This window comes from Pelodiscus sinensis, chromosome 2 (assembly GCF_052426305.1).
Source record: "Pelodiscus sinensis isolate ZL-2025 chromosome 2, ASM5242630v1, whole genome shotgun sequence".
Taxonomy (NCBI): domain Eukaryota; kingdom Metazoa; phylum Chordata; order Testudines; family Trionychidae; genus Pelodiscus; species Pelodiscus sinensis.
Genome location: NC_143053.1, coordinates 214188908 through 214208430, shown reverse-complemented (window position 1 = coordinate 214208430; position 19523 = coordinate 214188908). Strand labels below are relative to the sequence as shown.

The window sequence follows — 19523 nt, the reverse complement described above, 5'->3', positions numbered from 1 at the left end:
TGTACTGTAAGCTTGAAAACAAATAGAAAGTAGTTCTTTTTCCATTTAAAGAATGCATCTTGATGAATCATCATACAGAATATCCATCTTGAGCTTCACTGTTGAGAGTTAAATGCAGCCATGATATCTATGAATGCAGTATGAATGGGGCACTTGAATTGTTCGCACTTCTTGATAAGCTGCACAGTGTGAAGCTTTAAAAACAATGAGCAGTCCTGTGTCATCTTACAGACTAACAAAAATATATATAGTATAGATTCATGGGCAAAACCCACTTCTTCAGATGAACTATGGCCAGGAGTGAAGCCTGCATGTTGTGGTGGCCTTTTACTCTATAAGGGTATGTCTACTTTAGCCCCCTAGTTCAAACTAGGGAGGCTAATGTAGGCATTTGAACTTGCAAATGAAGCCCGGAATTTAAATATCCCGGGCTTTATTTGCATGTTCCCGTCCGATCGCCATTTTTAAATGCCACTAGTCTGGACTAAGTGCCCATGGGTACACGTGGCAGTTAAACGGTAATTCGAACTAAGTCCTTAATTCAAATTACCTGTTACTCCTTCTGGAATTAGGTGTAAGACATCAGCAAATCAGGTCAACAAGACAGAAGCAAAAACTTTTCCCAGGCCAGATAGAAGAGTAATGTTGCAGTAATTAACAGTAGTCTTGTTTGCTGCCTTTACACTTGCAAAGCAGTAAAATAATGTTGTTTTGCCACTTGGAAAGGATTGACTCTGTTCTCTAGTGTAGGTCCAGAGCTTTTTAACTGTTCTTCAGAAATTTCACAGATTCTTGCCACCTTATTTCTCTTTAGCTTCTTTTCATCTCCATAGCTTTCATCAGTAGTCAATTCACCAGGATCATCTTATGCAGAATGGGCTATCTCAACAGCAGCCTTAATATAAGGGGCCTTAAAAATCAGGTATAATCTAGGGGTGTTAAAATGCACTTATTTTGGTAAAAGTGTAACTGCTGAAATTTCCAGCAGCTACATGTTTACACCCGGGAGGGTGGGGGGAGGGCAGGAGGCTCTTACCAGTTCCTGCAGAGCCACCTCCCCCTGCTGACAGTGTGCGCAGAGACAGCTTTTAAGCAGGCAGCAGTATGGGGGGGGGGGGGGGGGAGCAGCTCCCTGGGAGTTGGTGCTCAAAGGGAGTCTGCTTAAAAGCCATTTCTGCACTGGCTCCCACCTGCCCCGCACCAAGTGCTACTGCCTCTGATATGGAGGCAGCAGTGCAGGGGGAGGGGACCTGTGTATAATCATGAAGTTTAACCGATGAGCCCAGATTCATCAGTTAACTGTTTATGCTAACAAATCACTGGTATAATCTTGGATGTATAAAAAAGGAATCTGAAATAGCAGTAGTGAAGTGATTTGGCCTCCATGACAGCATTGGTGAAAACCTCTACTAGGATACTTTGTCTAATTCTGCTGTTCATACTTGAAAGACATGGAAATACTGGAGATCGTTGAAAGGACAGCCACAGAAATGATTCAGGAGCTGGAAAAAAATATTTTGCAGTGTGAATCTTAAAGAGCTCAATCTGTTCAAATGATTAAAGAGATGATTGAAAAGTGACTTGATTGTTTTCTATGGGTACTTACACATGGAAAAGATAACTGATAGTGATGACTTTTTAGTTTTGCAGATGAAAGCATATGAAAATCCAGTGTCTGGAAGCTGAAGACAAATTCAATCTTTTAATAAGATGCAGTATATAAGGGTAACTAAACATGGAATACCTTACTGGGGAAGTGGAAGACTTATCAGTTGGAGTCTTTAAAATGAGATTAGATCTCTTTCAGAAATCATTATTTCGGTGTCTGGAAAATTCTCCAGTCTGTGTATGTAGGAAATCAAAGTAGATGATTCTAGTGGTCCCTTCTTATCGTAGAATATATGAACTGAGATCAGAATTAGGCCTTTTATTTCTAGGAGCAGCAAAGAATCCACAGAGTCTTTCAGAAAGTGCAACAAACACATTCATTTAATAATAGGGGACTTTGTATCAGTGAAATCCTCACACAGTCTGCCATGGCAGGATCTCTCTGCCTATTGTGTGATGGAGTGTTCCAAGACACATGGCTCTCCTTAGTGTCAGAGATACAGTCAAGATCCTGTGTGTGAGTCTTACATCTCAGAACACAAAGACAAATGGGGCTGATTCAGGAGGCTTTTGACTCCTATCTACTTTCCTTTCACTGCTCTATAGGCAGTCCTCTGCCTGAATGCTGACCATAGAGAAAAGAGCCTATGTGGTTTTCCTCTCTATCTGTTCAAGCCCATTGTGAGAATCATTCAGGAAAACACAAAATAATTTTCTGTAACAGAAGTTGAAAAGTTTATTTTAAGGTGACTTCCTACACTTTCTTAATTTAACAGCCATTGGGATGCACATCTGGGAAGACATGAACTTTGAAATGCCATTGAACATGCTGTACTACTAATGTTGTTGTTATGTAATAATGAAAATAATATATTTATGTAATAAACTTAAAATACAAGTTAAAATATACAAAATGATATGTTTATCAAAAGGAGCTTATAAGATAAAACAGTCACAAGATATTTATTCACTTGATGGTAAAGATACTATTAACTTTCATTAATTAGGCCTTAAAGTAGACCACTAAAAAAGGTAATCAGAAAGATTTGTACTTCAGTTAGGAAACTCCTTTTTAAACACCTGACCAGCTCAAAGAGGCATTTTCATGTTTAAAAACCCTTTGCAAATCTACCAGTTGCTAAAAATACTCTATGTAAAATATTTCTTCCCAAGAAAATTAATCTTTTTAGAACTCGTAAGCCAAATTTTTATAGCCTGAAATGGTATAAAGAGAAACCTATTGTTTACTTTCTGTTGTATCTGGAAATGTCATCCTTTGGACCTATTGTAGTTTCAGTAGAAGAAATTAATAGACTAGGATCTCTTAAAAGAAAACTATATATGGTGGGTTCTTATCTTGCCTGCCAGGAGAAAAAGGGGGGTTTGCTTCTATAGGAGGCTGTTTCTGCATTTGGCAGCAGATAAGAAAGAAATGGGAAGTTTACCTGTATGGAGTAAGGAAGAACAAGGAATGGATGGACCAGACGGGGGCAGGGAGTGGGGGAGGTATTACCCTTCCAGGTAACTGGGGGGAGGGAGTGTTTATATTCCAGTTTCATAATCTCTGTCTCAGCCAAAGTAATTGAGGATGCCCCATTTTGACAGATGTCCATTGCAGGTACTCATTACACAAAGGGTATCGTTTTGAGACAAAAAGGATTGGAAGGGGAATTAGGGGAAAGCATCCCTTAACAAAAAAGGGGAATGGGAGGGGAAAAGTTCCACATGTCTGGTACTATGGGAAGCCAACCTCCTTTTTGAGCCCCCTTAACTCTCATATGACAGGAGGGCAACAGGGTCCCAGCAATGGGACCAGATTGCAAAGGGGGAAGGCTGTCAGATATTTTTTAGAGACATTTCCAGTTTTGATTTAAAAATGGTCAATAATAGATAATCCACTATAATACTTGGTAAGTTCTTCTCTGTTAAAGTTACTCTCTTTGTTAAAAATTGCTCAGTCCTGGCTTGAGCCGCCTCCTGGAACTACCCCCACTATGACTCTGCAAAGCGGTCTGTATAAACTAATCGTGTAGTCAATACAAATTGTATCGACTATACAATTAGTCAGGTAACCACAGTTTTACATCACTAGTTTGGATGGCAAGATGGACAGGAGAAACTGAGGTGACTGTCTGGAACTCCTTGATAAAACTGATATAATTATATAGGATTTTACATTTGTTACTGTATTGGTGAAATCTAATTATAGAACACATCATCAGGGTGTCTGCCCTGTTTTCGCACAGTCTACCCTGAAGTAGGCACTCACAGTTGTGGGCTGCTTCAAAGAGCATGACAACTTTATCACCATTTCTGTGTTACTAGCAACATGGTATTATGCAACCGGATTCTTTACAATAATCTTAATATAGCGACTATTTTAAGAGAAATAATGTGTTGCGGACTAAGTTGCTTCCATAGCATTGCAGAGAAGATTTTATTACCTTGGACAAAAGCATCAGTACTTTGAGTGATGACTGCTTTCTTCGTGTTCCCAGTAGTATTGTAAGGTTTCCTTGACAGTTCTACTAATATAAAGAGTTCTGCCAAGAAAACTTGTGATAAGTTTAGCTTCTTTGAGGAAGCATGCAAACTCTAAGCTTAAATCCAAAGCAAAAATGTGCCAAGACACCATCAAAAACTCAGTATGCCTACAAGCTGGAAAGTAATCTCTTATGTGATGAGGAGATTTGTAACTCAAAGAAGGCATTCTAGACTGCACAGGGGGTTTCGTTTTGCAGTATCATTATTTTTACTTTGTTTCAGTCAGTATTTCCAAAGATTCAAAAAATGTTATAAAGTCGAATTGAGGAATGAATGCCAAAGAAATAAAAAAAGATAGGTGATGGGTAGATTTTTTCCAATTTGTGTAATTGAAAAAATAAACGTGGAGTGAAACTAATTTTAAACAAAAGGGGAGTCAATGAGGTTGCTCCCTCAGCTGTGAGATTGCTAGGTAGGAACAACTCAGATTCTACTAACAGTACCATTTAAGCTATAATCATTTTCTTTTTTGTGCTCTTTAGGAGCTAAACTTTAAAACTTGTATCACACAGTAACATTTTCAAAGCAGTTGCTGCCATTTTTATTTAGGGCATACAGTATTTAATATTTGCGGCACAAACATTTTTGTAATGCGTAAAAGATCTCTCTACCACCAAATCTGATGAGAAGCATCCTTTTTTCTTACATTTGATCTCTCTCACTTTTATTAAGAATTCAAATGTAAAAGTTGAATGTGAATTTTTAGATATTAAATGGACAGCTGAACATCAGGGTCTGACCGTGCTGAGCTTAGCTGTGGCTCTGCCTTTGGCTTTCCCTGCCTCTTGTGGTGTGATAGCCTTGAGCAATTCTCGCATGGAGTCAGTGGTTGACTAGCATCTGAACAGAGTTGTAGTCAAGGAAGACTTCTTTTGGCCTTTCCGTTTTGGTATTTTTCTGGTACGTGCACTTGGTATTGCTCATAATTATTTTTTTGCTACCTAATTCTGCCTTTGGGTGGAGCACTTGTAAAGACAGAAAAGGGTAGAGAGAGTGAAATTTTGTGGACAGTGTGGAGGCATGGGTATGGTATGATGTGTCCTTTGTTTAAAGTAACAAATGCAACAATAAATGTAGGACAGAAGAATTTAGAATATTTAGCTCCAGACATGGCATTGTATATTCCTTCACTACTGCCACATTGGGGCAACTAAGTAAATAAAAAGATTATCCAAATAAAGCGGAGTATCAAAAATCTGAACAACTCTCTCCATCTTTCTAACGCTATAACTTTTTGAGGCCTCGATTACAGAAGGCCTTAATAATCCCTAATAAACAAAGACAACAAACTTACTGCAGTTACAGTAGCATTTGAAAAGTTTGTGTGTGTATACCATACATATTAAACATCTCATTTAATAAAGTTGAAATGTTAAATCTGTTTATTTTAATTGTACAGTAATAATGCCATACTGTAATCTTTCAATTTAAAGCTGCAGCATAATCTTTAATTTTATGGGTAGATTTTAATTTTCTTATTTAGCAGAAGTTGGTTTGAATTTTGGTATTGTGTGTGTGCAAATTGGATGCTCAGAAAAACGTTAACAGTTGAGGTTAAATACAAGGGACATTTAACCACAGTAGTTCCTATGTATTCTGCTTTAGTGTTGGAGCAATGTTTGATTGCAACCATATGCTTGTTTGTTTAATTATTAAAGAAGTAGAATGATTCAGTCATTCTAAAACATGTACTGCATTTATAAGTACATATGATAAAAGTGAATTAGTTATATTCAGAATAGTTTTCAGTCCTTAGCAGACTGTTTTGGATAAAAGCACTCATTAAAAAACCTGAACTTTGAGGGGAAATGGGGGACATTGATTTAAAAACCCATTTCTAACACTAATAGAAAAAGCCATAAAATGGATATATATAGTAGCTCTTTTCTTAAATTTATAGTATTTTCTGGAGTGGATAGTTGATCAATATTGGCATATTTTCAAAGGTTTTCAACACATACTCCAATGAAGATTATGACCGGAGAAATGATGAAGTTGACCCAGTGGCTGCATCAGCTGAATATGAACTTGAAAAGCGTGTGGAAAAACTGGAGCTTTTTCCAGTGGAACTAGAAAAAGGTATGCATTCTGTGTACTATTTGCAATTTTTCTAAATTGATGTACAAATCTGTAAAGGGATTGCTGCACTTGCCTGGAGGGCAAAACTGTAATTCCCAAGAAACCATTGCAAATCTCTTCAACCTTCGGACTGAAAAATATTCAATAATGTTATATAAGGAACTAGTTCAAAGACACACAGATTTTTATTTGTGTAAGAGTATTGTTTCCTGTAGTTCAGCTTGCACGCTAATTGGCGTGAACTTTCATATTAACTTTTTATTCTCCTCTGGAACAATAGCCATTTTGTATAACTGTGGTAACCTTTTCCAGATGGCAAATGCCATCCATCTTTGGTGTATTATTAAAACTGCAGAAAATTAAGTGTCTCACCAAAGAAATAATAAAAAGGGGGTTGATCGTATGAAAAAAATCAGAAGAAAACAAAAGCCAGAGCACAAATGTACTTTTTAAAATGCCAGATTACTTTAAAATTAAATACATAGTGCTGCTTTTACTTGTCTTCTCCACAGATGAAGATGGACTTGGCATCAGTATTATTGGAATGGGAGTTGGAGCAGATGCAGGTCTTGAAAAACTGGGAATATTTGTCAAAACAGTAACAGAAGGTGGAGCAGCCGAAAGAGATGGCAGGTAAACTAGATTCAGTGTTTGGAATCTTCCTCATCAATAGTTATTATGGATTTTGATTTTTATAGAAAATAATATCTGGTTGTCTGCATATGGCTAGTTTTATAACTAGAGATTTGAGTTAGTAGTAATGCCCAGATGTTTTAATCTGGGTACCTAAAGGCAAGCTTCTCAATAAAAGTAATGATCTGAAATTTCAGAAGATAATCATTTTGGTTATTTCACATGTGATGCCTTAAAGAAGCTGGATTTACAGAGGTTGGTTCCTCACAACTTCCTGAAAACCAAGCTGTTAGCCTTTCTCAAGTTGGGAATCCAAAATTAGAAGTGCTGAAATATCTTTGGATGGTGGTTTTCTCTTTGAGGTAGTTTCACATTTTCATATAAATCAAATAATTTACTTACCCGTACTTTACACAATCTGACAAGCAAACAGGAATGAGCAATGGCTATCCACATTGGACATTAGATAAACCGTAGAGTACTACATAGAGATGCCAATACCATTTTGGCAGTCCATCCAACTGTTTATGAGTATCGTGGACAGAATACTGAATCCTTCCAATCTCCTCTGATTATTTCATCTTGCTAACTTCTTGAATCTGTGCTTGTTGTGATTTGGCAAGCATTTCATCATCAGAGCAGAATGTCTGTTCACTCAGCACGATTGAAACACCAAATGAAATTAATAGGCAGCAGGTTTAAAATAAACAAAAGGAAGTTTTTCTTCAGTTAGCACACAGTCAACCTGTGGAACTCCTTGCCAGAGGATGTGGTGAAGACTAGAACTTAAACAGGGTTCAAAAAAGAGCTAGATATAGTCATGGAGATTAGGTCCATCAATGGCTATTAGCCAGGATTGGTAGGAATTGGTATCCCTAGCCTCTGTTTCTCTGGAGGTGGGTGACAGGGGAGGGATCACATGAGGATTACCTGCTGTGATCCTTCCCTCTGTGGGTATCTGATATTGGCCATTGTCGGCAGACAGGATACTGGGCTAGATGGACCTTTGGTCTGACCCAGTGTGGCCGTTTTTATGTTCTTATTTCAAGCATCCTCATCAGTAGTTCTATTGCAGATCCCTATTCTCCACTTTGGTAAAGTAGCAACCCACTTTCTCTCACCCAGTCCATCAGCCAGTACTCTTGAAATGATGCCATATTGGTCAAGATGTACTACTGTCAGTGTCTGCATGAATTCCAATTCCTCCACCTATTTAATTGCTTGTATGATGTTCTGATCTTCCTCTATATTGGCAATACCTCTCAACATTGAGTCATTCTCAGATTTTATTACCACACTTCTGATTTTTGTTCCAAGCTCTTAATGGAAATGTTAAATAAGATTGAGCTGATGACTAATCTGTGAGGAACTCCACTATTAACCTCCCTCCTTTTAGCATGGGCCATTGCAGTCTCCCCTTTAACCAGTTCCTTATTTGTCTTTCAATTTTCATATTAATTCAGATTTTCTCCAGTTTAACTAATTATTTTTCATGACTGTATCAAACTAAAATCTAGTTTGCTTAGATTGACTGCATTTTCTTTGTCTAAATTATCAGTTGTCCTTATGAAAGAGATCAGGTCCATCTGGCATGGTTTACTTTTTGTAAAACTGTATTATACTTTATCCCAGTTACCATTTAACTCTATGTTCTTAACTGATTTCCCTTTTGAAATTTATTCAAGGACTATGTATACTATTGAGGTAAAAGTAACAAGCCTGCAGTTTTCCTGATCCCTCCCCTCTCTCCTGATTTTTTAAAATAGGTATTTTATTAGCAATTCTCTAACTATAAGGTATGACCTCTGAGTTTACTGTTTAATTAAAAAGTGTTGCTATTGGACTTTTTATGTCATGTGCCAGTTCTGTTGTAATATTCTGAACTTAATTGGTCAAAGAACTGGCTTTATATGTGTTTGCTTGTTGCCTAGCTCACCAGGATCCTGATTCTAATTTGGATATCTGAACATGGAACTAATATTATTTAATAATAATAATATTGTCAAACATATAAATGGCCAGCCATTCCTACTTTTATGCAATTAAGTGCCCTTTGTGGCATTCGTGAAAAAGTAAAGCGTTACTTCTGCAAATAGTGTCCTTATGGGCAGGGCTCGACAAATTGCTGTTTCTACTCGCTTGTGGCGAGTAGATTTCAGCCGGTTGCCCCATTCATCGGCGGCACGTGCATGCGTAATGCGGTCTTGGATATGCGCAGTGTGGGGCTGGTGAGTAGATTTCGCCGCCATTTGTCAAGCCCTGCTTATGGGTACTCACACCTCTTGTGCCTTTAATCAGAGATTTTTGTTAGTTCTTGTTGGGCTGGTGCATGAGCGCTACACTTCCTCATACCCCATTCTGGAACTATATAAAAGCTGCATAGGTGAACAACCATTAATTCCTTCTCAACCATCTCATTCTGACATGGAATGTTAGTGTGTCTTATACGTCTAGACTACATGCCTCTGTCGCCAGAGGCATGTAGATTAGGCTACCAGGCATAGGAAAATGAAGCGGCGATTTAAATAATTGCCGCTTCATTTAAATTTACATGGCTGCCGCGCTGAGCCGACAAACAGCTGATCAGCTGTTTGTTGGCTCAGCACTGTAGTCTGGACGCGCGGGTGTCGACATCAAAGGCATTTGTCGACCACCCAGGTATGCCTCCTGGGATGAGGTTTACCTGGGTGGTCGACAAATGCCTTTGATGTCGACACCCGTGCGTCCAGACTACAGCGCTGAGCCGACAAACAGCTGTTTGTCGGCTCAGCTCAGCAGCCATGTAAATTTAAATGAAGCGGCGATTATTTAAATCACCGCTTCATTTTCCTATGCCTGGTAGCCTAATCTACATACATGCCTCTGGCGACAGAGGCATGTAGTCTAGACGTACCCTTACTATTGGAAGTGAGCAACTTAGCTTAGACACCAGTGTTCTCTCTAAGCTGCACAGCTTCACAGCTGATTAATCAGTCCTGCCCAGTCAATCAGCTCCATGCAGGGAGCCCTGAGTCTCTGACTGGGCAGGGCTGATTAGTCACCTGTGAAGCTGTGGTGCCCCACATCTTAGAGGAAAGACTGCTAGATACCTTTATTCTATTATTTATTTATTTTATTTACTATGTTTTATTTAGCTGTTTAGGAAAATCATCTTTCTCAATCCCTTTCAACTATAAAGAGGGACTTTTCCCCTTCTAAATTCTGTTGCTGCATAGTACTCCAGGCTCTCTGGGCTTCAAGTAATGTGCCTCTTGCTGGTAAGCCATCTAGCAAGTGATGAATTTCCCTATGATATCTACTGCTTGGGAGAGATTTCTCATAGCCTCCAAAAGTGCTCCATTTGCTCTGCTTTTAAAGGGTAGGCATGGCACTTTCAGCTGTGTCTACTTTATGTAAATCCTAGGAGAAGATCCACAAAAAGAGGAGCCATTCTCCACAGAAGGAGTCTACCTCAAAAAAACCTTCATTTATCATGAAGCAAGGCCATTGCAGAGATCTGTTGTCCCACTCTGAGTATGGCTGAGACTGCACGCACTGTCAGTATTGATCCTGGGCCTGGAGCTCTGGTATCATATGAAAAAAAGGGGCACAACAAGCATGCTTTGGAACAGAGACCTTTGTTACAACAGAAATGATACTGTCTTAACAAAGTATTCAACTTCTAAGAGAATAGTACCCACAGTTCCTTCAGTACTGTCTGCATCAAAGTTGGCCACTAAGATGGCCTCAGTACTGTGAAGATACTATGCTTCACATATGGTCTTGGTGTCTCCTGAGGCTCTCTCACTGGTATCAACTACTTTGAACAAAAGGAACTTCTCAGGACAACATACACTCTTAGGGTATGTCTACACTACCCTCCTAGTTCGAACTAGGAGGGTAATGTATGCATACCGCACTTGCTAATGAAGCCCGGGATTTGAATTTCCCGGGCTTCATTAGCATAAGCGGGGAGCCGCCATTTTTAAATCCCCGCTGCTTCGAACCCCGTGTAGCGCGGCTACACGGGGCTCGAACTAGGTAGTTCGGACTAGGGTGCCTATTCCGAACTGCCGGTACACCTCGTTTCACGAGGAGTAACGGTAGTTCGGAATAGGACCCTAGTCCGAACTACCTAGTTCGAGCCCCGTGTAGCCGCGCTACACGGGGTTCGAAGCAGCGGGGATTTAAAAATGGCGGCTCCCCGCTTATGCTAATGAAGCCCGGGAAATTCAAATCCCGGGCTTCATTAGCAAGTGCGGTATGCATACATTACCCCGCTAGTTCGAACTAGCAGGGTAGTGTAGACATACCCTTAGAGCTGTTCAGTACCACCAAGTATTGCAAGAGTTCAGATTCTCTGAGGGCTTACTTGTTTTGGAGGAACTGGAGTCTTCCTTGTTGGTGGGTACTAAAAAGTTATTGGTATACAGACAGACACTGTCTCTGAGGTGAGACCTTTCTTGAATCTCCAAGACCTTCAGAGAGTGCTGCGGCTTCCCCTTTTGATGAAGAGGAATTCTCCAATTTGAATGTCTCAATCCAAGGTTCCCTTACTCTTAAAACAAGTTATTCTCCTCATGCTTTTCAAAAGAGGGGGGAGTTGTACCAAAAATAGGTCAGGGAAACACAAGCCCAATACAAGCACCAGAGTATGCCATCCCTGATATATTTTGTACTCCAATGGCAATACACCCCCAATGAACTGCATATCAACAGCAATATTCCCAATGGGCCCTTAGTCTTTAATGTGGGACTACAGGGAGAGATGTTCCTCCCTTACTTCAGATACCCCTCTGCTATTGCCTCAGGCACAAGAATCCATTGAAGAGAAAGAGACTATTCCTCAAACAAATATTTCTTCATAATTGCCTAATTTGAGAAAGATGTCTTCTCTGCTGACTATGGCTGATAACTCCAGACCACTTCCAAGAGTTAATAAAGCACATCACAGGTTCCTTGCAGATCCCCAGGGAAGAGGTCAAGTCACAACAAAAGCTCCTGGATATCCTTCAGTGGTCTTCCTCTACCTTAGTTGCCTTGCTTGTTAATATGGTCGTGTTGGATCCTGCCAAATCCATCTGACTGACCCTTGCAAGGATACTAGCAATGTGTGAATGGGCCAATAAGAAATATTACATCCCAGCTCATACTATTTTTTTTTGTGCTTTGACACCTTTAATATTTGTCTCAAACTGACTAATGCTCAGACTCCTGAGAAAAAATGCTGTCATTTTCTTTCCAAAACACTTGATTCATTTGAAGGCACGCAAAAATGAGGTCATCCAAAAACAACCTGGTAAAGAGCTGTGAAAGCCAAACTGAAAAACCTGGGGGTAGCTGGGAAACCATTGAAAGTCTTACCAGAAACAAGGAGTTGAGGAGCCTCATCGCTGCCCTAAGCAACAGAGGGATAATGGGAACATGATGATGCTGATACATAGCCCTCTGAATAAGGAGCAGCTTGTCCCTGAATAAGTAACATCTACAGTGCATCATCTGTGGAGTGTTATTTCAATCTCATCCTTATGTGATAATCATTAAATCAGTAATGATAATAAAAAGACCATCTTTTAGCAGTGAATATGAATATATATTTTAGGTATGTCTCAAATATCCTAGAGTAATAAGATTGAGGTAGAATTTCTAATATTTGTAATTTTGAGATAATTGTCATACTTCAACAGTTGCGGTAAATTCCCACGTCTTTCTGAAAAAGTCAGCAGATTACTCTGTGCATTACTTGCTCTTGAGGAAGATATAAAATCTGTAAAAACTTTAAAAACAACTAATAGTCTGATAGCACTTTAAAGATTAACAAAAAATGTAGTTGGTATTATGAGCTTTTGTGGGCACAGCCCACTTCTTCAGATGACCAGAGTGTTGGATGCCCAGACCTAAAATAAATGGGGGAGAAGGGAAGTCGGGGGGGAGGGATGTAGAGGGGCAGAAAGAAAAAATGGGAGGGGGGAAGAAAGCAAGAAGAGGTGGTAGGTATACATGCAGTCCCCGGGTTACATCAATCCAACTTACGCTGGATCCCTAGTTACAAACGGGGAGGGGGCGCAGCTAGTGCGGGGTGCCTCCCCCACTGTTGCTGCCTCCGGCAGCGCGGGGGGCGCTTCCCCCCAGCAGACCAGGGAGACGTGGAGCTAGCGCCCCCCTCCCCTCCCCCCAGCAGACCAGGGAGACGCGGAGCGGCTTTTTCGCCGCAGAGGACACGGGTCTGCTGGGGGGAACAAGACACCAGCCAAAAGAGGAAAAATTAATTTCCTAGGGAACAGCAGGAGCAGCAGGCAGTGAGACCCATTGTGTTACAGTCCCCACCTTGGGAGCAACAGCTCTTTCCCTCTTCAGCACTAGAGCTGCAAGTATCTTGTTAGCGTCATGTGAAATTAACAAGTCCCTTCAAGCCTGGCAGAGGTGAAGCTGAAAAATTACCCAGTGGCATGGGTGGGCAAGAATGGGGAGAAGCAGGGCAGAAGGGAAGAGAGGATAAGCCCCAACCTCACACCCTGGCTGGAGCGGAGCAGGGTAAGCCTCAAGGGGATGGGTCTGGTTACAAAGTGGGTGAGTGGACAATGAGGACCCACCTGTGGCTAAACTCCTGTTCCCAACACAGAATTTTTCTTTAAAATTAATCCTGTGGATAAATTCACACATACACTTCACAGGAAGGGATTTCCATTTTCTGCTTAGCAGAATACAACAACAGCTTTGATTGTATCAATATTTCACTGTGCTCTCCAATGACTATTGATTACACTTAATACCCATTTCACTGAACCATCTGTAGCAAATTCTATTTGGAACAGTAATATGCATTGAATAAACTTTTTTTAGTTCTAAAAAACAAAGATTCTGACTATTAAATGAATAACTGGCATCTTTCAGGTACCCCAAAAGGAAGATTTGGATATAGCATGAAACACTGAAACTTATAATCAATTTTTAATTAAAATATCAACCAAAAAAACCTTCATATCAAAACAGTATGTATTTTTCTTAGTATAAGGAAGTTGTATGAGAATCAGGGTCTTTTCCACCTAACTCCAGCTCCCTGTCCCACCCCCAAAATATGTACCAGTTCCGACTTACATACAAATTCAACTTAAGAACAAACCTACAGTCCCTATCTTGTACGTAACCCGGGGACTGCCCGTAAAAATATCAAGGGGAAAACTGAGCTGGAATATAACAGGAAAAACAAATTAGGGAATTCCCATGCCTGGGCACCACTTGATTCATGTTTCTCCAGATATAGGGTAGTTAACCAGGAAGGTTACTGTAAGCTCCAGTCCAAATCAAGGATAGGATGATAGACAATTAGGAGTAATAAAAAGTGAAGAAATCAATGGACAAACTGAATATGAAATACCAATACTCCTATGATATGTGATAAGCTAGCTACTTTGTATGGATATTTCCCAGTTTAAGAACAGGACAGGTGTTGTGGATAATGGGTTATTTGAAAATGTAATAATAAACTTACCTGAGAGCAGCTGTTGAGGAATGAGGAATGATTCACAACTTAAAAAATATACTAAATTTTAATTCAGATTTTTAGGACCTAATTTTGCAACCCTTTCTGATTCTGAATAGCAATTATGCAAGTTTTCCAGCAACTTATATTAGTCCATATAGATGAATAACTGTTGTTCCCTGTAAGTGAAGCTTGAAGAACTGACCCTTAGAAAATAAGACAACCCACCAATCTCATTAATAGTAAAAATACCATTAAACACTTTTTTAAAGTACTGTCACCTGTTTATATAAAGTGGAACTAGTGAGGAATAGCATGTTGTTATTTAGATTGGTGCCAAAACATTCAATACATCTCTAAAAACTAGTCAGGAGCAGGATGGAGGAAGAAGCAAGTGGCAGGGAAAACACTGAAATAACTGTCTCTCTTCTTCAAATATATTATAAAATTTCCTTTAATGTTTAGAAAGAAGGATACTGTTGATTTTGGGACTGACATTTTTTTCCTGCCCCTTTGTCAGTTAACACCGATTTTGTAAAGACCTGTGTGCACCATCCAATATAAACCTGATAAAATCATCTTAACAGTTATATTTTCAAAATCTCAAATGGATAAAGAGAGAAGAAAGAATTCTGTTTACTGAAAAGGAACTCTGTTTATTTTATTCTGTAATCTTGACATATGTTGTATGTTTACCTGTACATTTTTCATTAGCACTTTTATTCCATTTTTACATACAAAGGCCTCAGTTTCAAAAGGTCAGCTGCAAAAATGGATGCTAATACATACAAGCATATGCTTGCCCAATTTTTGTACAGTTACTATAATTCACTGTGCAAATTGGGAATTCCCACTTGCAAATGACCAGCTATTTGACAAACTGTCCGTTTGTGCACAAATAATAGATTGGACGTGGAATCATGTTAATTACACAAGCAGTTTTGGCAAGCAAATGCCCCTTAAGTTTTTGGACATTGATCTTTTGACAAACCATTTCTCAATTACATAGAAAATGTTATTAATATATCCTATTTTGGAGGTGTCTCCAGTGTCAAGGATTCTTTCCAAACATATAGTAAGACTTTGTTAGAAAATAAATGTGATATATATATGAAGTATGATACATACATACATACAGTAAAACCTGCTCTATCCGGAACTTAAGCATCCAGAAAACTGTAGAAAACAGCAAATTTCTGACGCCAGGAAAAGCAAAACAAAAACAAACCAAAAAAAAGGAAACTGGCCCTTTAAGTGCTGAGCCGCTCCTCAGAAGAGCGTGCAGCACGTACCTGGAGGAGGGGCGAACAGCAGCCGGAAGCAAGCAGTAATAATCTTGGCTGCTCCCACGGCTCCTGGCACCCCCTGCAGGCCAGCCCCCTCATGGCTCCCGCCCGCTTCAGTCTCCTGGCAGGCTGCCCCTGCCATCTCTACCTCCCGTCCTCCCCCCCCCCCCCCACCAAGCCACATCCCTCTCCTCCCCGCAGCCTGTGGCCCCTGCTAGCAGGCCACATCCTGGCCCTCGCATGGCTCCTGTGTCCCCCCCCCCATAGGCCCCTCATGGCTCCCCGCACCCCAAGATAACCAGAATTTTTAGGTTACTGGCACGCCCTAATTCCCGGGTGTGCCAGATAACACAGGTTTTACTGTATTAGGCATCATATACAAAATAAGGGATGAAAATAAATTAGTAAGCAGCAAAGAAAATAAATAATATAATATAATATAATTATAATACACAGAGAAGTGATAACCAAAGTGAACCAATAAACAAAAAAACAAACTCTGTCAGCCTTTTTATGTTATTGAAATATGTTCAATGTAAAAGCAACAGTTGCATGTATAAAAAGACAGTGAAGACCTTCAAAAAGATCTCACAAAATTAGGTGACTAGGCATCAAAATGGCAAGAGAATTTTAATGTTGGTAAATGCAATGTAATGCATATAGGAAAACATCTCAACTATATGTACAAAATGATGGGGAATAAATTAGCTATTGCCATTCAAGAGAGAAATCTTGGAGTCATTATGGATTGCTCTCTGAAAACATCCACTTAATGTGCAGCAGCAGTCAAAAAAGCAAACAGAATGTTAGAAATAATTTAAAAAGGGATAGAGAAAAAGACAGAAAATATCTTATTGCCTCTTTATAAATCCATGGTACGCCTGCATCTTGAATACTGAGTGCAGATGTGGTCACCTCATCTCAAAGAAGATATCTTGGCATTGCAAAATTTTAGAAAAGGGCAACAAAAATTATTAGGAGTTTGGAACAGCTGTCATGTGAAGAGAGATTAATAAGACTGGGACTTTATATCTTAGAAAAGAGGAGACTAAGAGGGGATATGATAGAGATCTATAAAATCATGACTGATGAGGAGAAAGTAAGGAAAAATTATTTCCTTGTTCCCATAAGACAAAAGCTAGGGGGTCATCAAAAATGATATTAATAGGTAGCAGGTTTAAAATAAACAAAAAGGAAGTACTTCTTCATACATTGCACAGTCAACCTGTGGAACTCCTTGCCAGAGGATGTTGTGAAGACCAGAACTTTAATAGTGTTCAAAAAAGAACCAGATAAATTAATGGAGGTTAGGTCCATCAGTGACTGTTAGCCAGATTGGGTAGAAATGATGTCCCTAGCCTCTGTTTGTTGGAAGATGGGAATGGTCTACAGGGGATGTATCATTTGATTATTACCTGTTCTCTTCATTCCCTCTAGTGCACCTGGCATTGGCCACTGTTGGTAAACAGAATGCTGAGCTAGATGGACTGTTGGTATGGCCCAGTATGGCTGTTCTTATGTTAATATTTCAAATTGATGAAGAATTCTGGAAAGAGTTCTGGTGATATTACAGAGATGGAGTTTGAATGCTAACACAAAAGCAATTTTTTTCAAACGTTACTGTGTTAGGAAAACTGATGGGAAATAATCCACTGGTCCATGTTGGCCTACAGTGACAATCTGTACTGAGAAGCTGCAAAAGTAGCTCTCTGGAGCCATTTATGCTCAGCAGCAGAGTCTAAAAAGTTGGGAGATGATATTTAAAAGTTGGGAGGTGTTATGCTAAAGCTGAGAGTGGAATTATTTTTAGTACTTCTTTGCAAAATGTAGTTTCTAGTTTACATTCCTAGAGCATGTGGTCTTGTGGAAAACTTCCATATCAATTATATATGTTCAGGAATAAGTGCCATATTTAATTATCTTGATTTAAAACAAGAAGCTTGTATCTTCTCTTTCTGTTGATTTCTTTTAAATCTGAGTTATTTGATAAAGTAGTTCAGATAGAGGTGCATGAAAATGTTACATTACAATTTTTATCTTTTTTGGGAAACTGTTGGAATCTGTATGTTTCTCACAGAGATAAATTTGATATAGCTCTTTCTTCCATATACCTTTAAAAATGATGATGCAGTCCCTGCCCTAGGGATGCATCTGCACGTTTATGTGTACTACAGAACACAAAGTAGCAATACATTTTTTTTAACTTTGCCACATAAAGCAGTAGATTGTGTTATAAATAGATGTTTAAAATCTAGGAGATTTTTTTTTGCCTGGTTAAACAATATAAGGTTTTATCCTTCATTCTTTTTACACCCAAGATTCCCTTTCAAGTCACTGAGAATTCCTGGTATGCAGGGAATGCACAAACCAGACCTTCTCAAGGGTAATTTATCATGTCTGAAGTTTAGGCATAATCTAATGAGCAGTAGCTTTTTAGATACAGTAAAATATGCTGGTGCTCTAAAAGAATGCTCAGTTTTCAAGTAGTGACACATACTAGAACTGCGGTTTACATAGTTCTTCACGATTGTTTAGAAAAGGACAGCATGTAAGTTATTCAGGTATAATAACTTGAATAATATTCAAGTAAAATATTTAAGTAGTAAGTTATCAGTATGTCCACATTATTGCTGCTATAGCAACACACCTCTGATGCTTCAGCAGTGCCACTGTATCATCACAGCTGACATTTCCTACATCAGTGGAAGGGATTTTTCCATCAGTGTGGTTCACCTCTCTGAATGTTGGTATGCATGTCAGTGAACAAATTCTTCCTTCAGCTTAGCTGTGTCTACACTCTTGGCTGAGTTGTTCTAACTATGGCACAGAGTCCTGAGTGATGTAGCTAAGTCACTTCAACTTTGAAGTGTAGACCAGGTCTGAGTTTAGTTTTATATTTTTCCAGCCTCTGCAGTTTTTTTTCCTGTGATTACGTACATTGATTAGGGGGTTACATTGAAAAGTCAGCACATGGTTTTGTGCTGAGGGATTTGGGCTTATTTCGTCTGCAGAAGAGAAGAGTGAGGAGGAGGATTTGATAGCAGCCTTCAACTTCCTGAAGGGAAGTTCCAGAGAAGATGGAGCAAGGCTGTTCTCAGTGGTGACAGATGGCAGAACAAGGAGCAGTGGTCTCAAGTTACAATGGGGGAGAGGTCTAGGTGGGATACTAGGAAAAACTATTTCACAAGGAGAGTAGTGAAGCACTGGAATGGGTTACCTATGGAGGTGGTGGAATCTCCATCCCTAGAGGTTTTTAAATCCCAGCTTGACAAAACCTGGCTAGGATGATTTAGTTATGGTTGGTCCTGCTTGGGGCAAGGGACTGGACTCAATGACCTCCTGAAATCTCTTCCAGCCCTATGATTCTATGATTCTGTACACTAATACTGATATGGAGGAATGTAATTACTCATAATACTAAGATTGTCTGAAGTTGTAATTATGAAGTATCTGTATACAAGCAACAACATAATTTTACATTTTTTCCTTTACTGTTGCATCCAACATTCAGCAGTACTAATTTACTAAATAAAGCATGCTTTGCCCCACTTCAGGAATGCTTTTAAGCTTATACTTATAGGCTTTCTCAGAATAGAGGTATATATCACATACCAAATTTGCTGCATAATGTAGTATGTCTGTTATTTATGTTTTTTTTATTTTTGTGAAACTCCCAAACACTTTTTTCAAAGCTACAACTATTGCTTTCATTAATGTTTCAATTAGTAATTCTGGGATTTTATTTGTTTTTCTGAAAGGATCCAAGTAAATGACCAAATTGTAGAAGTGGATGGAATCAGTCTGGTTGGTGTTACACAGAATTTTGCTGCAACAGTTCTCAGAAACACCAAAGGAAATGTCAGGTGAGTAACTATGTTTGAAGAACACACTGATGGTACTAAACATTTCAA

At 39.3% G+C, this 19523-nt stretch overlaps 1 protein-coding gene across 6 annotated transcripts in view; it reads left to right on the top strand.

Annotated features, from left to right (window-relative positions):
- PPP1R9A (protein phosphatase 1 regulatory subunit 9A) overlaps nt 1-19523 on the top strand; it is a 262027-nt gene that overhangs the window by 139653 nt on the left and 102851 nt on the right. For all 6 annotated transcript variants that reach the window (XM_075922340.2, XM_075922342.2, XM_075922338.2 and 3 more), the window contains exons 3-5: nt 6099-6231; nt 6744-6864; nt 19371-19475. In XM_075922340.2, the coding sequence (XP_075778455.2) occupies nt 6099-6231; nt 6744-6864; nt 19371-19475 (359 nt within the window). The remainder of the gene's footprint in view (nt 1-6098; nt 6232-6743; nt 6865-19370; nt 19476-19523) is intronic.